General features: G+C 38.8%; 1 protein-coding gene across 1 annotated transcript in view; it reads right to left on the bottom strand.

Moving 5' to 3' along the window:
• Positions 1–699: 699 nt before the first annotated feature.
• The window catches only part of PIWIL2 (piwi like RNA-mediated gene silencing 2), a 2846460-nt gene continuing 2826657 nt past the window's right edge, over positions 700–20502 (bottom strand). Inside the window, exon 17 of the mRNA XM_044082113.1 lies at positions 700–1978. Coding sequence (XP_043938048.1) covers positions 1822–1978 — 157 coding nt within the window. The 3' untranslated portion in view covers positions 700–1821. The remainder of the gene's footprint in view (positions 1979–20502) is intronic.

Below are 20502 nucleotides of genomic sequence, written 5' to 3'. Positions count from 1 at the left end.
GTCAATTAGACACAGATGACCCAAGTTCAATTACCACCCCAAAGGTGGGGAAGGAATGCTTATGTCCATCCCATAGGAGAGACTGGGATTCTGCATGCAACCACTGCACACCCTGGTGGAGAAGGGAACATGTTTCTTTGGTTCTGTGCAGGTTACCACTTTGGAAGCAGCAGGGCTTGAATGATGTGATGCCATGGATGGAAACACCTACATCATCAAACTTGCTCCACCCAGTTAGGCATTCTATTCTCCCTGCCCTCAAAATCCCCACATCAAACCATGTATATACCTGCAACCAGACTCTTGCCTCTTTTAAGGAGGAATGGCAGTCTTAGTGGTAAAAAGACTGAGATCTCTCTCACCCTAGAGAGGGAATGCCTACGAAGATATAGCAGGATTCAGCTTCAACTCCTGCCCCCATGGATAAGTAGGGTAGTTGGGGGGGGGCAGGATAGATGTCAGTGGTTTGTTTTAAGGGGGCCCCCTCAAAGAGGCACAGAAAAAAAACAGCAAAAAAAAAAAAAAATAAAGCACACATCACAGCGAGAATGCATATCTAGCCCATTAGAAAATATCAACCCTGAAAACATCTGGAAAACTGGGACTGCTACTTATCACAAACCTTAATAAACTCAGAATTAAAAAGTTTAAACTTCTCTGGTGAGTTTAATGATATCAGGAAAAAGACTGCTAGAATTTTTCGTAAATGAGTTAAAGAGGGCAGATTTAATGGAATATAGTATCTGTAACTGCTGTATAAACTGCCATACTGCCTGTAAATGACAAAGTCATATTAAATTTCCTTCACTCGATATATCATTAACCAACAAAGTCTTGTGTGGCCCTGTTATTCCAAACTATCTTATTCTGATAACTGTAGCAAGCTGTATACAGTTGATGGGGCAAGAGGTTATACAACTTCAACAAATTAATCCGTCAGGCACTTTTTAAGTTAGAAATGTAACAGAAAACCTCAATAAATCCAATCACTTGTAAAACAAACTAAAAAGTGAAACAAAAATGGTACTGAAACTGACTGTAACTTGAGATCTGCATCAAAAATTCTCAACTAAAGCAGAAATGTGTAATTCTTCCCAAGTTCTACGTGTGAAGTCAAGTTACTTCAGGTCTTAGAAAATGAACACCAGATTTTGGATTTGCTGTGATGTCAATTATAAAAAAATAGTAAAAGTGAAATATTTCAATTAAATTATTAAAATTATTATGCATAATATTCAGTGAATATAATGCAACTAAAAAGTATACTAAATACAGTTATGAAAACATTTATGATTTTAGTTTACTCATAATGACAGAATTGGTAACATAATTCTAAAGCATGATGGCTGGAGAGATGGTCTCAGTATATGGAGTTCGTGATGGAGCAACAACAATACATACAGTAAAAAAAATACCCTGTGAAGCAGCTTGCATTTCAGGATCAGCATCTTGCTGATAACAGATTGATGCAAACTATAATACTATTAGTAAACTCAAAACTTAAAATGTCCTATGAACCAGCTACATTTCAGGATAAAAGATCAGCATCTTGATGATAATGGAGTGATACAAACTACAAGATTGTATTAGTTAACTGAAAACTTACAGTGGTAACTTAAGAAAACTGACATTGTGCAATAAAAGGGGCAGCTTGCTTAGTACAGCTGCACTGTCTGAAGAGTTCCATCTCTTGTTATTCCTGTATGTAGTAAAATGTTCTTTCAACACTTTGGCCCTACCAGCAAACAAAGGTTTCTTGTACTAAATTCTTGTTGTTGTTTCCACTCTGAACAAACTTTAAATGAATGATCTTCTCCTTCTTCACAGGAAGAACAGTTTTTCACAAAGCTGCATGGCCGGCTCATGGTGCAGCACTTGTCCAGCGAGAAATGCCAACTTATGTGCATATTTACACGGTGCTGGTACACGTATGGTTCCAGGCCAGTTCCAGTACATATGACACAGCTTATAGGTCAACCTGGAAAAAAAGCAGCATGTGATTACCATCCAGGATGTGCTGCTCTTATTGGCAATCAATGCAGTGAACATGTATATACATTACATATGCAAGGCAACGTTAAAGCAATTAACGAGAGCACATACATCACATATCCAACACAGGGTTAAAACAATTGGTGCGTATATACACCACATATACATTATAGCATTAAAACAATGCCTTTATGGTCAACTGCCAAGACAGGTCCATTAGAACACACTATCTAGAACGCAAAAACCTGTCCAATGAGGCCCCATAAGACTGTAGCCAGAATCTACCAACCCAGGAGTGAAAGAAGGGAAAGCAACAGAGACAAGTGTACAATCAACAGTTAAAAATATGCTTTGTGATGCCTTTATGTTGCTTCTACAAAATTACACACAACCCCCCCCCCCAAACTGATACTCCAAGACAAATTACATGGTACACATTCAACCAATCAGAAGTTTCAGATTTGCACTGTAAGCCCTCAAGCTGCTGTCCTAAACAAAAAAAAAACATAAAATTGCCTTGCTGGGAAATACCTTAAACATACAAATGAAAAGTTAAAATGTGCATTAAAATTCCAATTCCTGAATTTCTTATGCTCCAAGTCCTTCAATGAGCACCTCATTTGCACCAGCTACATAAATTCAATTTTCCTTGACACACCACTGCTTTAAGAATCTTAAGACAAAATATCTTAATGGAAGGATTTACACAAGTGTTGACAATTTTATTTATTTTCTTATTTTTATTGACTGGTGTGGTCTTACTCTTTCGAGGGAGACCCAAGCATGGGTGGGAGAAATTATGGCCAAAGAGTGAAGAAACATCTCTTTTTTTTATATGTGCCAAGAAAATTTTTATATTAATCAAAGTACTACCAATTCAGGATGTTGGAACCTTCGTTTAACATGTCAATCTAATACTGTCACCTTAGGAATGCAGCACTCTCTTTACGTTGCACTATAGTGTTAATCCTGGAACAGAAATCAATACACCTGGTATGGAAACAGAACCCATAGCCTCCTTAACTTCCCAGCCTCAAACAAAGTGCACTACATGACAAGCTACTTTCACAAGGGAGATTTGCTGCACCCAAAATGGATTAAAATTCTACCTAAAAAATACAAGTGCTCCCTGGCTTACAAAAGGCATGCTGGGATACATCTACCTTATGCAAGGTATCTATTTAGTAAGAATATCACAGTCAGCAACAACATATGAAATATCTAGCCAGCATATGACATTGGAACAGCAGCCGTCCAAGTGGTTTCCCGCAGTGTTGCCGCATCAAAACAAGCGTATTCACAAGGCCTACCCAACATAAAAAAAGGAGGGTGTTGTCCTATAAAGAAAAATTGTACTGTACTGGGTTATAACTATTATGATTAACATTAACACCATTATTAATATTACCAGTGTTATTAATCTGGGATTCTTAGAAATGATGGTCTAATATTCAGAAATCATGGAAGGTAGAAAAAGAAGGCATTAATAAACTGCAAAAGAATCAGATTTAGTGTCTTGCACTGGTAGCGCTGATGCACACAAAGATAACTCTCTTGGACCCAGACAATCAAGCACTGTTGACCTAGGCAATGAAGGAATCAAAGAGCAGTTTAGACTAGTTTATATAAAATGGTAGCTTAGCACATAGCAATCCCAACACCAAGTAGAGGTTTTAAACCCCAATGAAACACGAAAGGATTAGGACATACTCACTCACCCAGCTATGTGGTGGCAGCAATGGGACTAAGTACAACAGCATGTATAATTCAGTAAGACTGCCACTGAACGAAATTGTGTCTCGAGTTAACGGTGGGGTCGCCGGTGAAGCCTCCATAGGCAAGAGGGAAAAGCATCTATCCTTCGTAGGTGTCCACGTGGCAAGCCTACCATCCTGCTCTCACTAAAGAATGCTTAGAGGTGCAACAGGATAGGAAACGGCAAAAGGAGGGATGTGACTAGAATATCAGCAGACAAGGTGGCAAAAATGGCAAATTCTGAAAGTTGAAGCTAGCTCTGTCCCTGCCTCAGCACATATTCAATCATTACCAGAGGTCAAAGCAGATTCAAAATGTCATCAACAGAAAAAGAAACCACAAGTTCAATTTTGCTAAGTAGGGGAAAAATGTGTGTGTGTGTGTGTGTGTGTGTGTGTGTGTGTGTGTGTGTGTGTGTGTGTGTGTAAATCCGTGAAAGGCTCATCTTGGGTTCAATCTCAGAGGTCTTTAGGGACTATATGAGTTATAAATTAAAGGGGAATTACAGGATGAGGTAAAACTCTTCAGCTGAACAGGACAGACTTAAGCAAGGCAGAAGAAGAGGCAACGGATAAGGAAATTACTGTTGTTGAGATTTGAGTGGACTTGGAAGTCTTACAGGAAGAAAGTACTTGGGTAGTGGCAGATTCCCCATGGAATTTTATATGTTATATCAGGAGCAGCTGGGAAGCTATTTAGTACAGATTTTTAACACCAGATCATTAACTGGTGAGATACCAGTGTCTGTTATAAAGGCATTGATGGTTTTACTTCCAAAGGGTAAGCAGTATAAATGCAGGCAAGAAATTTTTATAGCCACTTGTTTGATTAATTTTAACACAAACATTTTAGCAGTTATAGTACCAAAGAGATGGCAAACGTGTTTGGTAAACCTGGTGCAAATTAGCCAAAGGGGTTTCCCTAAGGGCAGATCTACTAAAACTGGTGCTTGTTTAAAAATGTAGAGAAGATGCAGAAGGCTGGAAGGATGTAGGAGTAATCTTTTTCAGCATCAAAAAGGCATTTGATTCACTTGAGTGGAACTTTGTTTTTGAAAGGTGGGCTTTAGCACTAAATTCCTCAGTTGGTTTCCACATTGTACAGAAATGCCAAAGTGCAATTGTTAATAAAGGGATGTTTATCACAAGATAAGGATATTGGTAGAGGCACTTGGTAAGGTGTCCTGTATCTCCAATATTATTTATCTTAGCTTTGCAGACAATGTCACAGCAGATCTACCATTACATGCAGGATGTTTCCTGCAAAACAAAATGTTTTGCTCTGTTTGCCAAGGATGTATGCTGGTAAGAGATAGTTTAGATCTTTTCTTAAAGTGAGCAGTAAATACTTTTTAAGCACTGTAAACTGTTTCAGGGTTGAAGTCTAACGGAACTAAAACTATCCATGGTGGGTAGGGTCTTGATATCAACAGGTGAGAAATGGATTGTTAGAATGGTGGACAATAAGTACTTGAGCGTTATTGCTGAGGGACACTGGAAAGGCATTGGTGGCCAGCAGTTACCTGGCAATGTGTTAACAAACATCTTCCTTATTAGAAATTTGGTCGAGAAAGGTGTTTACTTTAACTGGTAGAATCAATCTTAATACAAATCCCGATGCACCCTAGAGTGTTGCACGTTAGTAAGCATTTGCCAAATATCTTCAAAGAAGACTCCTGGCTGAAGAAGTTGCAGAGTTTATGTGAGAGGTCTGTTTACTATGGAAAAGTCACAAGAATTGCTAAAGGTAGATTCTGGCTACTGAGGGGGTGGAGCAGGTTTGGTATGCAGCATTACGCCATAGCCTCTGCTGCAGCAGTTTTCATATGGGGGACTCACTTTGCCAATCTGAGAGAAGTGCTGCATGATAAACAATTCTAGATAGGCTCAACAGATTATTCAAAGGAAATGGTTGAGGGCTTTTGGGTATATGGAAAAATCACAAGAGTAGAATATCTGAAAGAACAATTTATTGATGAAAAAACAACAGAAGGAGAAAAGCATTAAAATTTTGGAAAAAGTTGGAGGAGGGCTACACACTTAATGAATGGCAAAACCTAAGATCAAGATTTAGTTTACCACAGTGTGCCTGGTTTCAGTATGAACAATTGAGTCATGCTATCAGCAGCTGGTTAAAGAAACTGCCTGTGGAGGTTAGTGGGGAATAAGGCCCCAGATGGTGAATATGGGTGATCATGCAGCACATTTTACAGTATTTTAATGCAATGTTTATATGGAAAAGGAATGGAAAAACTGAGAATAAAACAACGGGAGAAAGTATGTACACAGTTTTCTGAGGCGGAATTGGCACTCTGTTTTCAAGTATGGGACAAACTGAAAATCCTGTCACCAATCTGGGATCAACATATGCACTGGCTTCATCACTTCACTGGTATATGACCCCTATTCAGATCCTGCAGGCATGGTGATGTGATGAAATGGGAAGGTATATTTGGAAGGCAAGTATTAAAGAGTTGTATATTTTGTCTTTTAGGCTTAGGAAGAGAGGATGAAGGCTACTGCTGGTCAGAAAAGACAGTAACTTTTTTTTTTCTATTACAAGAATGGATTAACAGCTGTATAGTGAAAGCTGGAAGGAGGAGCAAATTGAGATCGACAATATTAGGACCTGCTTTAGAGTACTAAGTGCCTAAGACAGCAGTGAGAAAAAAGCAAAGGTTTGTAGGGACTGGTTTATCATCATACTGACAAGGGGGAGGACTACTTGAGTAGGAATAAATGTCTTCTCCCATGACGCACTATATTATAAGGCTGATTGATTACCTTTGTCTATACATAGCCTACTGTTGGAAATTAAGCATTGCTTTGCTTGGTCGCTATAATGAATTCATGTTTACTGTGGTCAGTATTTTATTCCAAAATTCAATAAAAATCTCACTGTGGTGATTACTTCTTTGTTCTATGCAGTTTTAGGAATTCTAGTTGACTAAGTAAGTACTTCAAACAATCTGAGGTGCAGATTGGATAACAGAGGCTGCTCTACCAGAAGTGAAGTCTTAGGACCTTGATCACTTACCTGTCTCACTTTAATTTCTCCAAATCTTTTGGGTTTCTACTACCGTGATGGGAATGGACCCCATTCCTAAGTCAAAGTAAGATTAAAGTTCATGAAATTAGTTATCGTTTCAATGTTTGATGTTAGCTAAAAGTGCTCTTTGCAGCACCGGCAATGTGCCCAGTAATGACTCCTGTAATTCATATGGGGTTACATGTATTGGTAATGTATCTAAGTATGATCGCAGATTCTTTTTTATAAGACCCGTTGCTCCTACTACTATTGGAACTGTCTGGTTATCTTTCCTCTACAATGCTCTTGTTATTGCCTGCAAATCCTGATATTTTATTACTTTGTGCCCCTCTGTATGCAAGACAATGTAGCCACTAGGTGTGGCAATTTCAATGATCAATACTGCTTTTGTCTTCGTTTCATGGACCACTATATCCGGTTTTCTAGCATCTGTCTTTTGAACTGTTGGTAATGGGTGATCCCACGTGATGCAGACTTCATCATTTTCTATGATGCTTTGTGCTTCATGTTTCTAGTGTTTTTCAGCCACTTCAATGCCATAATGTTTGCACAATCATCAGTGCAACAGTCTTACCACATTATTATGCCTTTCAGTATACAGTCCTTCTGCCATTAGTATGTCAAAACCAGCAACGAGGTGTGCGACTGTTTCCATTCTGTTTTACAAAACCTACATTGGTCTGTTTTCCCACGTTTAATGGACTTTGTAAACTAACGTGTACATAGCCCACTATCTTGGGCCGCCAATATTAACCTTTAATCTCTTGGTTTGAATTCACATCTCCTTAACCATTCCTGCGTTTGATTCTGAACATGAGGTTCTTCCATAACTTTTCTATATCTGCAACTATATTTATGCATTTTCCATATTTCTTGGCTGCTCATCTGGTCCTTCACCTTATATTTTTCTTTTGTTTTTTGGCACATTCAGTTGCTACCTGAGTTTTATATACTTCTGATTTGATTTCCATTCCTGCTTGACACCAATATGCTTCTGCTAGACTAATTAGAGAAGTCATTTTAGATTTATTCTCCCCATGTTTCAAAACTTTCACTATGTTTGGGTCTCGTGAGGTCAGCAGATTTGTGTGCAGTCCCACGACTGCAGATCCATACATGTAATCAATTTCAAGGAGGCTCATCCCTCCTTCAGAACGGGAAATATATAATCTTAGTATGCACAGATTTTTAGAAATCATTTGGTGAGCATGAAGCATCCTTCTTGTTTTCCTGTCTAATCTATCCAACACGTTTTGGGGCCAGTCAATCACTCCAAAACTGTAAGTTAGGACAGGAAGAGCAAATTGGTTTACAGCTTGGATTTTGTTCCTAGATGTCTACACTGTTTTCAGGATTAATTTAAGTCTTCTAAATTATTCCTAAGTTTTGTTCGCATTTGTTCATGTTTTATTGTTGACCCTTCATCAGTTCCCAAATATTTATGCACTCCTTCTTGATCAAGTTCTTTTATATCATATTCTTGTCCCAAATGGATGTTTTCTTGGTGCTGCAGTTTTCCTGCTTTAAAGGTTGCTTTTGCACATTTATCAAGACCAAATGACATATTAGCATCCATCATATGAAAAAGTTTTGACAACTTGCAGTTGTGCTTTCAGTTCCTCATCTGATGAGCTATACAGTTTTAAATCAATCATCGACAAAGAGAAGATGAGAAATCTTTAAACTTTGTTCTTTTCTAGGACCCAGATTACAGCCATGGCCTAAACTAAGTAGATAGCTTAATGGATTAAGGGCAAGACAGAATAACTGCGTTGACAGAGTGTCACACTGGAATATCATATCCCCCTTTTAATTTTTATCCCTAGAATAATAATTTGTCTTTTATCATGGCTTAATTACAAAGTGGTCTGCCACTGTTTCATGGTCACTATACTGTAGTCGATCAGTGTAGGGTGCATGTTATACATTTTTAAGCACTCATTTATCCATGAATGTGGGATAGTATCAAATGCTTTTTTATAGTCAATATATGCCATGCTTAGATCCTTCCTCTTTTTACAGTTCTCCATTATGACTATTTAACAACAAATGATCATTTGTTCCATATGACTTTCTTTTATTACCCTTTTGTTCTACTGCCATAATTGAGTTTTCTTCTAAATGACTATAAAATCTGTTAGCAACAATTCCTGTGTATAGTTTATACATCATCTGAAGGCAAGTTATTGGTGTATAATTTTTAGCGTAGCTTGCAGGTTCACTCTAAGTAGGAGCATTGTTTTTCTTGTTGTTAGCCTGGTTGGTGTCTGTTCAAGGTGAACATATAAATAGTTCTTACTCATAGCTAAATCTTCGTGCAAAGATACTCATACTTTTAACCAGAAGTTAGGTACTGCATTTGGGCCTAGGGTTTTCCATTTAGAGGCTTTTCTTAACTTTATTTCAATCTTTCTGGCTGTTACTTCATCCCATTTCATATCCAGGTACCTTTAAACTTCTCACTCTTTCTTTTACTTCTTCGATCCTTTTAGCATCTTTGTTATGTTCCACAGGATCTTCATAAATACTTCTACAAAATGTATTTATTTCTTCTTTTTTGGTGGTCTTTCAATTCCTTTTACCTTATTTCCCAATTCTCTGTAAAACCTTTTTGGGTCATCAATAAATTGCTTACTTTGTACTTTTCCTGTATATCTTCTAAGTTTTTCCGTCTGTGCTGAGATTTTTTAGCTTGTTATTTGCAATAGTGCATGACAGATCCTGATCTGTTCTAATACTGCACAATGCTTTTATTACATCTATTTTTCTTATTTATTTATTACATTTGTTAAACGGGTATGTCTGACTGGGCCAGGGACCCATTTTCAGTGGAGACCCTGGGAGAAAAGCTCCACAGTAGTGCACTACAACAAACAAGCCTGAATACAATACAATAGTACAATACAATTGTAGTACAATAATAAGCAATAATACAAAGCAAGCAAATAGCACAGTGCAAATACTGGGAATTATTATATACTAAAACAAAGATAATGAAGATAAAAGTTCAGGTGGGAGAAGTAATAGAAGTGGGAAAAAATAATTAACCTGGAGAGTGGCAGGAGCACAGCCAATGATTGATAAGGTGTTCCTTTACAAGAGATTTGAACGGATTGTGTATAGAGTTTTTTGCTATGGTCTCTGGAAGTGTGTTCCAGAGTTTGGCTATTCTGTGTGAATACGGGGAGTTGCCATGATAGTTGTGGTAGTTGGATACCTTTAGTAAACGTATGTTGGAAGATCTGAGTGATCTTTGGTTAGTACTAGGCTGAACTAAATGGGAGATGGCAGGGCAGTTGCTGGGATTGCAGATTATTTTCTGGGCTAAGGTTAGTTGATTAAGTGATAAAAGGTTGGGGAGATCTAACCAGTTTAATTGTGAAAGAGCTGAACAGTGGTGAGATCTGTGTGGGTGATTTGTGGCAAATTTAGTTATCTTATTATAACAAGATTCTAGGTTAAGGTACAATTTTCAAAGATTTATGAATATGAGAGAACCATACAGAAGTGTGGACAGAATGCTTGTGCTAGCAGTGGCTAGTCTGGCATTGGGAGTTAGGTATGGTTTAGCCCTGTATAAGGTGCCTAGTTTGATATGGACTTTTCTGATAGTTTGGGCTACATGTATAGCAAATTTGAAGTTGTCATCTATGGTAACACCTAAATGTTTAATGTGGTTTGAGGGTACTATCTCGGTTCTGTTTGTGGATAAGATTGACAGAGTGGGCTGGGATGGTGGGTCTATATTACAAGATTGAATGTTTAGGTGATCAAACATCTAAACATCAATCTTCTAATATCGAACCACACAATGTCGAACGTCCTAGGGAAACACGTCCCTCGCCCACAACACAAAACATTATTTTACATCTAAGTTAAGTGGGGGGCTGTGCCCCCCCCCCCAACTAAATATGCCAACTTCGAGATCACTCAACAGTAGGGAAATAGCAAACTCCGGCGAACAGCCAAGGGAACTCTTTCCCTGCGTTAAATTGGCCGTTCTCCATTTTCTACTTTCGATATTAGAAGATCGATGTTTAGGTATTTGATCACCTAAACATTTGGTCTTTTAATACAGACCCGGAATGGTTTGGGTTTTTTTTTGTGTAGAATGAGTTGGTGTTGAGCGAGGTATGTTTCAATGTCCTGAAGAGAAGCTTGCATTTTTATTTGGAGTTCTTGGGGTGAGGATGCAGAACAGATGAGAGTAGCACCATCGGCATACTGTACAATGGAGGCTAGATGAGTTGTTGAACTAAGGTTGCTTGTGAATATGATAAAGAGAAGTGGTCCGAGAATAGAACCATGGGGTACACCCACAGAGATGGGGAGTAGGGGGGGAAACAGAGTTTTCCCATTTTGTAGCCTGTTGACGATTGTAAAGACAGCTATGGAACCAAGTTAGGGATGATAGACTGAGGCCATAGGAAGACAGTTTATTAAGTAGTAGCTGGTGGGATATGGTGTCACAGGCTTTGGACATATCAAGAAAGTTGGAAGAGACAAGCTGGCCATCATTCATGAGTTGATGGATGGTGTTTAGTGAAGGTTAGGAGGGCAGTGCTGGTACTATGTTTGGGTCTGAAGCCGTGCTGAGAGCTGGAAAGGAGGTTATTATTAAAGAAATAGTTAATGAACTGGTTATTGATGCATTTTTCTAAGATTTTTGTAAGGGGGAAAGGATCAAAACTTAGTTAGCTCTTTGAAGGGTCCACCTTTGTGGAGGGGTATAATGTGAGATGTTCTCTAATAGAGCGATTAATCAAGATCAAAAGGAGCTGCGATTTTTAGAAATTCATAGGGAGTTTATCTGCAGCTGTGCAGCATGGTTTAAGTTTAGATAAGAGAGTCTTTATATGATTAGTCAATATGGGTGTGAAGGAGAACAGGTTGTGAATGTCTGTGGTAGGGGTGCGGACAGTAGGTGGCTGGATTGGTTGGTTGTCTTGTATGAGTATGTGTCTATGAGTAGAGGTGACAGTGTCGATGAAGTGGGAGTTGAATTGAGTTGAAATAGCATCTAGGTTGTTTGAAGTAACAGGAGTAGGGGGTTGATGCTTGACCCTGGTTGAGGAGCTGGCTGACTGATACCCAGAATTTTTGGGGGTTATTTTGTTTTTTTCTGTTGGCAGGATAGGAAGTATGTTTGTCTTTTTTATTTGTTTCTTTGTTAAGTTTCGAACTTGTTAAGTAAAGAGGTCACACTTATTTTTGGATGTATGACAAGCTGACCAAGTTTTATCTATATGCTTCATTAGCAGATTGGTGTCTTTGGTTAGCCATGGGAGGGGCTTAGTTTTAGTGTGAACTTTTCTAGTGGGGCTAGACTATTAAGAATAGTAAGGAAAGCTTCATTGAAGTACTGAACAGCAGCATCTAACTGTAGGTGTTTATGTGGGGCCCAGTTACATTGTTGGAGAAGGAGGTTAAAAGTAGTGGGGGAGAAGTTTTTCTTGGTAGTGATGTATTTATAGGAGATGTTGCTTTGGGTATATACTCGTTTCCTGTAAAGAAAAGGCTGAACAGTGGTCACTTAGGTAGTCCATTAGGCAACAATCTAGGAAACCTAGGTTAGGTTTGTTAGTTAAGATCCAGCCTAATGTTGACTGCTTTTTGGAGTGTTTGTCTATATAAGTTGGACAGTTTATTGTTTGGGTGAAGTTGAAGAGATTTACAAAGTTGGATGGGTTATTAGTTGTGCAAGTGTGCCAATCTAGGTTAAGTCACAAAGGGCGATAGTTTCATGGATGAATGTGGTGGCTGCTCAGGAAAGTACATTTTCTATAGTGGGAAGGTTACTGCCTGGGGGACGATAGGTGGCTATGATTATTATAGCTTTTCTAGGGTTGATTTCAAGGCGGGTAGTTAATATTTCAGAGTTGGGCAGATCAGGAGGGGTACAGCTTAACTGTAGAATTTTGAGGATGTCTTTATACACAGCAGCAACACCACCTCTGTGTTTATTGAGTCTGTCAAGATTTATGATGTTATAGCCTCTTGTGAGAATTTCACTTTCCTTAATATGAGGCTTTAGCCGGGTTTCAGTTATTACAGCTATATTTGGTGAGTAGGTGGATAGGGTAGCGTGGAATTCACTAGTCTTGTTTATGACACTATGGAAGCTGAAATTTAACAGGAGCAGATCAGAGTTAGAGGCTTTATGAAAGAGGGGGTAGGTATGTGAGTGAGTGATTGACTGAGTATAGGTGGTAGTCATGGGACATGAGGAAGAAAGTAGGTGTTGAGAATTGACATCACTAGGACCTGGGTTGGGATGGATGTCAGTTAGGAGTTTAATTTGTGTAACAGAGTGTAGAAAAAGAAGTCTAAGTTTGTTGGTTAATTTGTGGTATTTGGAAACTGGGGAAATAGGATGGAGGGTGTGAAAGTGTTTGAGAGGTGAGAAGAGAGAGGTTATGTGATTGAAGAGTTGTAGGTTAATGTTACGTTAAGTGTGGGATTGTGAGTGGAGTGTGGAATGTGGTAGTGTTGGTGATTGGAATTGTCTAATGTCTGAGTGGAAGGAGGTGGAGTTGTAGGTGTGGTACAGAAAGTAAAAAAGCAGAGTTTTAGTAAGAATGGTGTAGAAGTGGTGCATGGTTTGTGGATGGGAGGAGGTTAAGAGGGAAAAGAGATGAGGGGGTGGAGTAGGTAGGTAGTGATAGTGAGGATTCTGGGAAGGTGAGTGAAGATAGGTTGGGGAATGGTAGGGGTGTGGGGTCTGGCTAGGTATAAATGTAAGGAAAGTGGGGGGTGGGTGGGAATGAGGGTAGGGTAGGGTAGGGGAGCGGGCTGATCCAGAGACAGGATTCAGGGCCCATAAGAAACAATCATAAAGGCAAGCATGAAAATCAAAAATGTAAGCAAATAAAGCTAGAGGGGAAAACTATGCTGTGCTAGGGAGAGATGCAGATGCAGAGAAAACAGTCGTCACACTTCAATTATTGAAGGTAGAGTTGTTAAAGTGGAAAGGAGTAAGGAGGTAGAGAGGGGAGAAAGGAGGACTAGGGGAGCGAAACAAAGGCTGAAAAGGGACAGGACATTGAGGACAAGGAGAACAACTGAGAAGGTACTAGCGGGAGGGAGTGGTGGTGCAGGTTCTAGCAGCAAAGGAATGGAGGAACCTGAAAATAAAGGACAGTGTTTAGAGAAAAGCATGGATGTTGTTGGAGGCTAGGTAAGGAGTAGGAAAGGGACAGCTAGTACAGATATGACCTAGGTTAAATAGGGATGAGAGAAAAGGTAGGAGAGCTATTAACCGAGTGTGTTAAGCAGCCTGGCGATATAGAGCACAGAGCGAGAGCAGGGTACACCAGTAAAATACACTGTTACAAACTTCACTTTGAGAACGTACACTGCCTATTGTTAATAATGGGGTTGGGACTGGCCTTTTGGGTAGAAGTCAGGTCCTTGCAGGAGAGGGAAGGTGGCAGGTAGAATTTAGCCTTGGACCCAAATCTAAAAAAGAGAGAATAATGGGTTAGACAAGGAGCAGCAGCAGTACATGCAAGGTAAAATAAAATGCAGTAGACAATAAGTAATGTTGACAGGGAGAAGGGTAAAATAAATTAACCTAGGAACCAAACAGAATTTGTGCTGTAAGAATAGCAGTACATGCAAAGATAACAATGCTGTAAGACCGGTAAAAAGAATAGCCCAGTAGCATTTGCATGGATAAAGGTCAAAACTGTAGTACACCACATAATTCTTTACGCTAATACCACAAACTATAGAATTACAACATAAACTATGTGGTCTATAGCATCCAATTAAACATAGTTTCTATAAGACTAGGAAGTAAAACACAGAGTTGGATCCTCACAACTTGGAGAGTGAACTCACTACAGACCCACTGAAAGAAGTGGCGTTTACTCTACTTGCAGGTATTACAACACAGAGTTTAGTAGTGTACCAGATATAATTTCCGTACATTACACAACAGTGTCTGTAGGTTACACAGTTACAGACTGTGAAATAAGCTTGAAAAAGAACATGTATAATGACGATTAGATAAAATAATTCAGTTCAGTGCAAGCTGGTTCTATGCAGAACTAAGTGCATGTTAAGATAAAATGTCACATCCATAAATAAGCCAAAAGAACACTAATTTGGCATTCACAGGTCTATTGTATTAAATGAACAGCCATTTGCCAGTTTCAGGAACATTAGCAAACATAGTCACATGTCAATTTAGCATTACAAACTGCTTTTTATATAAATACTAGGCACAAGGAAGGTAGCACATAGGTAAATATAGCTTAGACAGATGGTTGCTTAGTAAGTTGCACCATTTCACGAGACAGTGGTCTCACCTTCGATAACCACATCGCCACAACATTCAGGAAATCCTTCTATGTGGCACACCTCATCACTAAGGGCTTTTCATCCAGAAAAAAAGGAGGTCATTGTCGCACTGTGCTCATCCCTCATTAGACCCATTATAGAGTACAACGCTCCATTTGGTATGTACCTCATAAGACATCTGCAACAGCTGGTAAGGCAGCAGAAATACCTCACTAAAAGAATCATAGACCTAAAGCAGATGCCCTATGCTGACAGACTAAAAAAACTCCAGCTATACTCTGTGGCATATCGTCTACTCAGAGGCAATCTCTGCTTAACATGCAAAGCCTTGTCAAACCCTGAGCTGCTGGACATGCTACACTTAAAGAAATCCCAATCCCTCAGAGTCACGTGCTCCAGGGATCTAAACCTTGTCATCACAATGAACAAAACATGCTGGAGGAATAGGTTCCTGACCCAGAGACTCCCCAGACTCTGGAATAGACTACCGATACATGTCAAGCAGAGTGCCTCCTTGGTCCTCTTCAAAAAGAATCTTGAAGATTGGATGGGTGATAGGAAATTCACTCCGGGGATCACGTCAGTCGCCCTGCTAGACAGGGGTCCAGGGAAGTAAATATGGGAAGAAATATCCGGGGAATTGTTTGGCTAGACTTGTATAGGCCCTAGGGACGATAGCCTAGTACCAACCTATGAACCTATATTAGAGTCAGTAACCAATGTTAACATAATAACTGTTAAGCAGCAGCTAAAGACAACAAATATTAGAAAACACTGTAAAAAAAGAGGATGCCAGTGTAATGGCTGCATAGAAGCTTACTTTGTTGCCCGTAGTTCGCTTGTTATGCCAGGGTGCTAGTACAACCAGTGAGTGTGTGGAAGAGGAAAGAAAGATGGCGGGTAACACCAATGGCAGTTCTTAAAGCCCACAATGCATGTTGGGAGAAAAGGTAATGAACAAGATAGACAAAAGCCAGAATAGAGACACAAAAGAAAAAAGGAAGAAAGGAGGTATGTGATTGGTCTGAAAATGACCCAGAGACAGGACTCAGGACCCTTCAGAAACAATCAACAAGGCAGGTATAAAAGCCAAAAACGTAAACAAGTAAACTACTGGGGGAAACTATGTAGTGCTAGGGAGAGAGATAGATTTAGAGAAAACAGTCGTCACAATTTAGATAACGAAAGTAGAGTTGTTAAGAGGAAAAGAGTAAGTAGGGAGAGAGGGGAGAAAAGAGGACTAGTGGAGGGAAACAAAAGCTGAAAAGGGACTTTTTTTTTATATAAAGTACTTTTGTTGATCTGTTCCTCTTCTATATTCTTCTAACAATGCCACTTCTCGTCTTAACTGCTTTACAGTTTTCTCTATTCGTTACTTCCATGATGGTATTCGATTTCTCCCCTTCCTTGGTAGAAATGTATCAGTTATAAATTTTGCTGCACAGTAATATAGCCTGTTTACTTCCTTTATATCGTATGGATCTCTACGGACAGTCCTAATTATTGTGTTCATACATTTTATCAAACTTCTGACTCTTTGGGTTTTATTGACCTGCAGTCTATTGCTTTCATTGATCTTAATATGTCTATGTCTATTAAATCAAGCAACTCTTCTCTTAGCTCGTTTTCTTCTAAACTAAGAGCACATTTTTTTGTTTTCCATTTCCTGTGGGTATTCTATAGAAAGTTCTATAGCATTTCCCTGTGGCACATTCTTTTTAATTTCATCCTGTGCCATCTGTTGACGGTCACATGGAACTCACTAGTCTATCACTCCGCAACATTGACTATGCCAGTGTTTCCCTAGTTTCCTGTTCCTTCCCTTTCTGTCCAGCTTCAAGTGAACATTTATGCTGGTTTCCTGTGGAAGGCTCCAAAATATCTTCATATGACACCTGACCAATTGCTTCCCGTTCCATTAGTTTCCCCTTAATCTGAATATCCATTGCTCTATCCTGTTGTGCTAGTTTCTGAATTAGATTTTCTACACTGAATCCTTCACTTGGCAGGTACTCCATAACCTCAGTTTCTATTTAACTTCTCCATTACTAATCTCCTTTTCTACTTTTCCTCCGTCTTATTTTTTTATATTACAAAGTTTTCCATGTACAGATTCCTTTGCCTGTATTTCTCTTAGAATATCTTTGGTACTGCTCTTTCTGTATTGGTTAGTTTTGCTTTCTCCTTTAGATATAAATATTACACTATATTAAATCTCTTTTACTTTCCCAGATCCATATTTCTTCTTCAGATGTATCCTGATCTTCCTGCTTCTTCTTACTTTGTGGACTCGCTCCATCATGCTTTGCTTTAACCTGTGTTAGACCTTCTACACCAAATACGTCACTTCGTAAGCTCAACTTCTATTTTTTTTACGTCTACTTTACTGATCTTCTTTTCTACATTCCTTCTTTGTGATATTTTTTATTGTGAAACTTTCCATATCTAGATGGCTTTGCCTGCATTTCTCTTCGAATATCTTTGGGGATGCCTTCTTTATATTGATTTGGCTTTCGAATTTGCATAAATATTGCACCATATCAGATCTCTCTTTCTTTCCCATGTCAATATTTCTTTTTTATACTTTTCAATCTCTAGGCTTTGTTGCTTATATTTTTGCACTTCCTCAGCTGCTACTTTTTCCAAACAGATCAAAGTTTATTTTTTATCTATATACCGTTTTTCACAAATCTGTTGTACTAATGAATACAATTTATTTGAAGCTTCTAACAATTTTTCTTGTGGAAGTATTTTTCTTTCCTCTAATTTCTTTCTTAATCATTTTGTATATCTTGTGTCTGGAAATTCTGGGCTTTTTACATAACAGTAACAATACATAATTTCTTTCTTATCCTCGATAATCCACTTCATCATCTTTATGACTGTTTTTTGGCCTATCAGTTTTTGTGATTTTTTGTGGAATATTAGTTTTTTCTACAACTTGGGGGCCCCACCCTCCCCTTGGGCCTGGCCTCATTGTAGGAAAGTTTCCGTATTTTGAGGATTCCACACTGTCATCTTTTCCAGTCCTGGCACCAATGCGCCTACCAGGACTGGGCACTTTTTTATCCTGTTCTTGTGCACCCATCTTTTTTAATTTTTAACCTACTTCTGTCCATGATATATGCTGTATAAATACATTCTATATATCAGTGTCTTGGTGAGATTTTGTGAAAAACAGGGTCCACCTCGTGAAGGTATTCACTAAGACTAGAGGATGAATTTATTGTCAGCAATATTACTGTCCCATGCTTGCTGACTTATCTCTCCATTCGGGCCCCTGAAACTTGCAATGAGAATGGGGAGATGAACAGAAAGCTTCAGTGACAACTCAAAAAACAAGTTTCTGGAAGAAATGCATAATCATTTTAATGGACGCCTGATCTTGTAGAAGACCAGACAGATTTTGCTACAAAATGATGCTGCCCTAATGCTCTGGGACTCTGCAAGGACATGTGGTAGCCATCAGAAATAATTTCCAACTAAATGCACTTCAGTGTTATCAAAACAGTAGTATCAAATGGCTGATAGACATGCTTGACAGTTATGACTTCAGATTCCACAACAGGAAGAGATTAGTCAAAAAATGACAAACATGCAATATTCTTTTAATGAACTGCTTGAAGAGCTGGTGCTGGATCAGAATTCTACCCTTCATAAGGTCAGAACTGTTACAGATGGCTGACATTTGCACACTCTTCCATGGAATATCAAAGACCAACATCATTTTGGTGCTTTTACAGGTCAGGCTTTTCTCCAAGATAACTAACTGGGGTGGCTTCAGGATAGTCTTCCACTCAAACTGGGAATGGTTTAAACTTTCAGGCAAAAATCTGACAAGTTGAAGGGTTCTTAGCAGCAGCTGTAATCTCTTGAAATCCCAGACAACAGATCTGGCAGGATCAGGCAGTCTACAATAGCAGCCAGATCCTGAAGTGGAACCAGCTTTTGTCCTAACCCCCAGAGGGTCCTTGAGTAGAAGACGAAGAGGTTCCTAAACAGCCAGAAACCAGAAAGGCTGAAATCTGTGTCATTCTCAGCCATCAAAGGGCAGTGAATATGAGATTTGTTTTTATTTCCTGTACTTACCAAGGAAGGAGAAGTGGATCTCTGCTACCCCCCCTCCCCCCTTGCCTTGTTGCACCAAGTAGAAGATGATGAGGACAAAACTCTCTTAAGTGTTGCAAAATTGGATCTACAGTGCGTCTCACCTATGGAATACTTTGGCTAGACAAGGCCTCTGTATCTCCAGCTGTAGGAAAAGTGGAGACATGTGGCTTGGAACAAGGTGTGAGCATATTCACCACCCTAAGGATGTTAAATTATATTTATTTTTTTCTTTGTTGATCAGGTTAGTCCTACAAGGTTAGTAACCTCTTTTCAGGGTAGACCTGAGGCGGCATTTTAATAACTAGGGGAAATTTGGTCAGGGGATTGAGGAGGTTCCCCAATTCATCATTTTTGCGAGTAAGACCCATTTTGTAGGAACAGTTACTGTTTCCATTCCAGATGAGGTCATAAGAAACAGGGAGGCAAAAGGAGATGGAGTGACAAGAGAAATGGAGGAGAAAGCAGATATAGAGACCGGAGAATATGTGCAGGATTCTGAGGAGACATTTCAAAGAAATATGTTTGATGGAGATGAGTCAGCAAATGATGGATGTATAATTACAACCCTCCACTGGGAAGGCTGCGGGATGATTTACTTAAACAAATGGTGATGCAGAGTGAGCAAGAAAATGAAGGAGACATTTCCTTCTGGAACATTATGGATAAAATACAAAAGGAGGGTGCAGAGGCAATCCTGAAGAATAGTGGTAAGACAGAAAAAAAATATATGCAGGGAAAGTTAAAGAAGGCAAAAGGGGAGTAACAGAAAAGAAGGCACAAGAAAATGAAAAAAAGAAGTATGTGGTAAGGATTCAAAGTAAAGAAGACAAAGAAATGGACAGGTATGAAATGTGGGTCAATTTAATAACTCCTTTGGGTGTGAAAGCACATGAGGTAAGAGCATTTATTCTTATTAACAAAGACATTTTGCGACATATTTGAGAATGTTTTTTTATCAATAGAAAATTTTCTTGGCGAATATGAAAAAAAGACTGATGGAATCTTTATCTTTTAAAAGCATTTAACATGGAAAAATAATAAATTCATCTACAATTTCAAACAGAAGTAGAATTCACAATCAAAAATCACAAACCAAATTGAAAACCAAAACAGCAAGCGTGTGAAAATGTTGGTACCTTCTTCAATCACAAGCCAGCATATAAGTAAAAAAACTTTTTATTGTTAGCGCTTTCGAAGGGATCCATGTCCTAACTTCATCAGACAAAATTACAATCATTAAAACACACCTTATATATGCACCCTAATTAAATATTAAGTGTCCAATTATGCAAT

This window comes from Protopterus annectens, chromosome 9.part0 (assembly GCF_019279795.1).
Source record: "Protopterus annectens isolate FY-2018-M chromosome 9.part0, PAN1.0, whole genome shotgun sequence".
Classification (NCBI taxonomy): Eukaryota; Metazoa; Chordata; order Ceratodontiformes; family Protopteridae; genus Protopterus; species Protopterus annectens.
The sequence above is the reverse complement of the archived record's forward strand: the minus strand, read 5'-3'. Positions and strand labels throughout refer to the sequence as shown.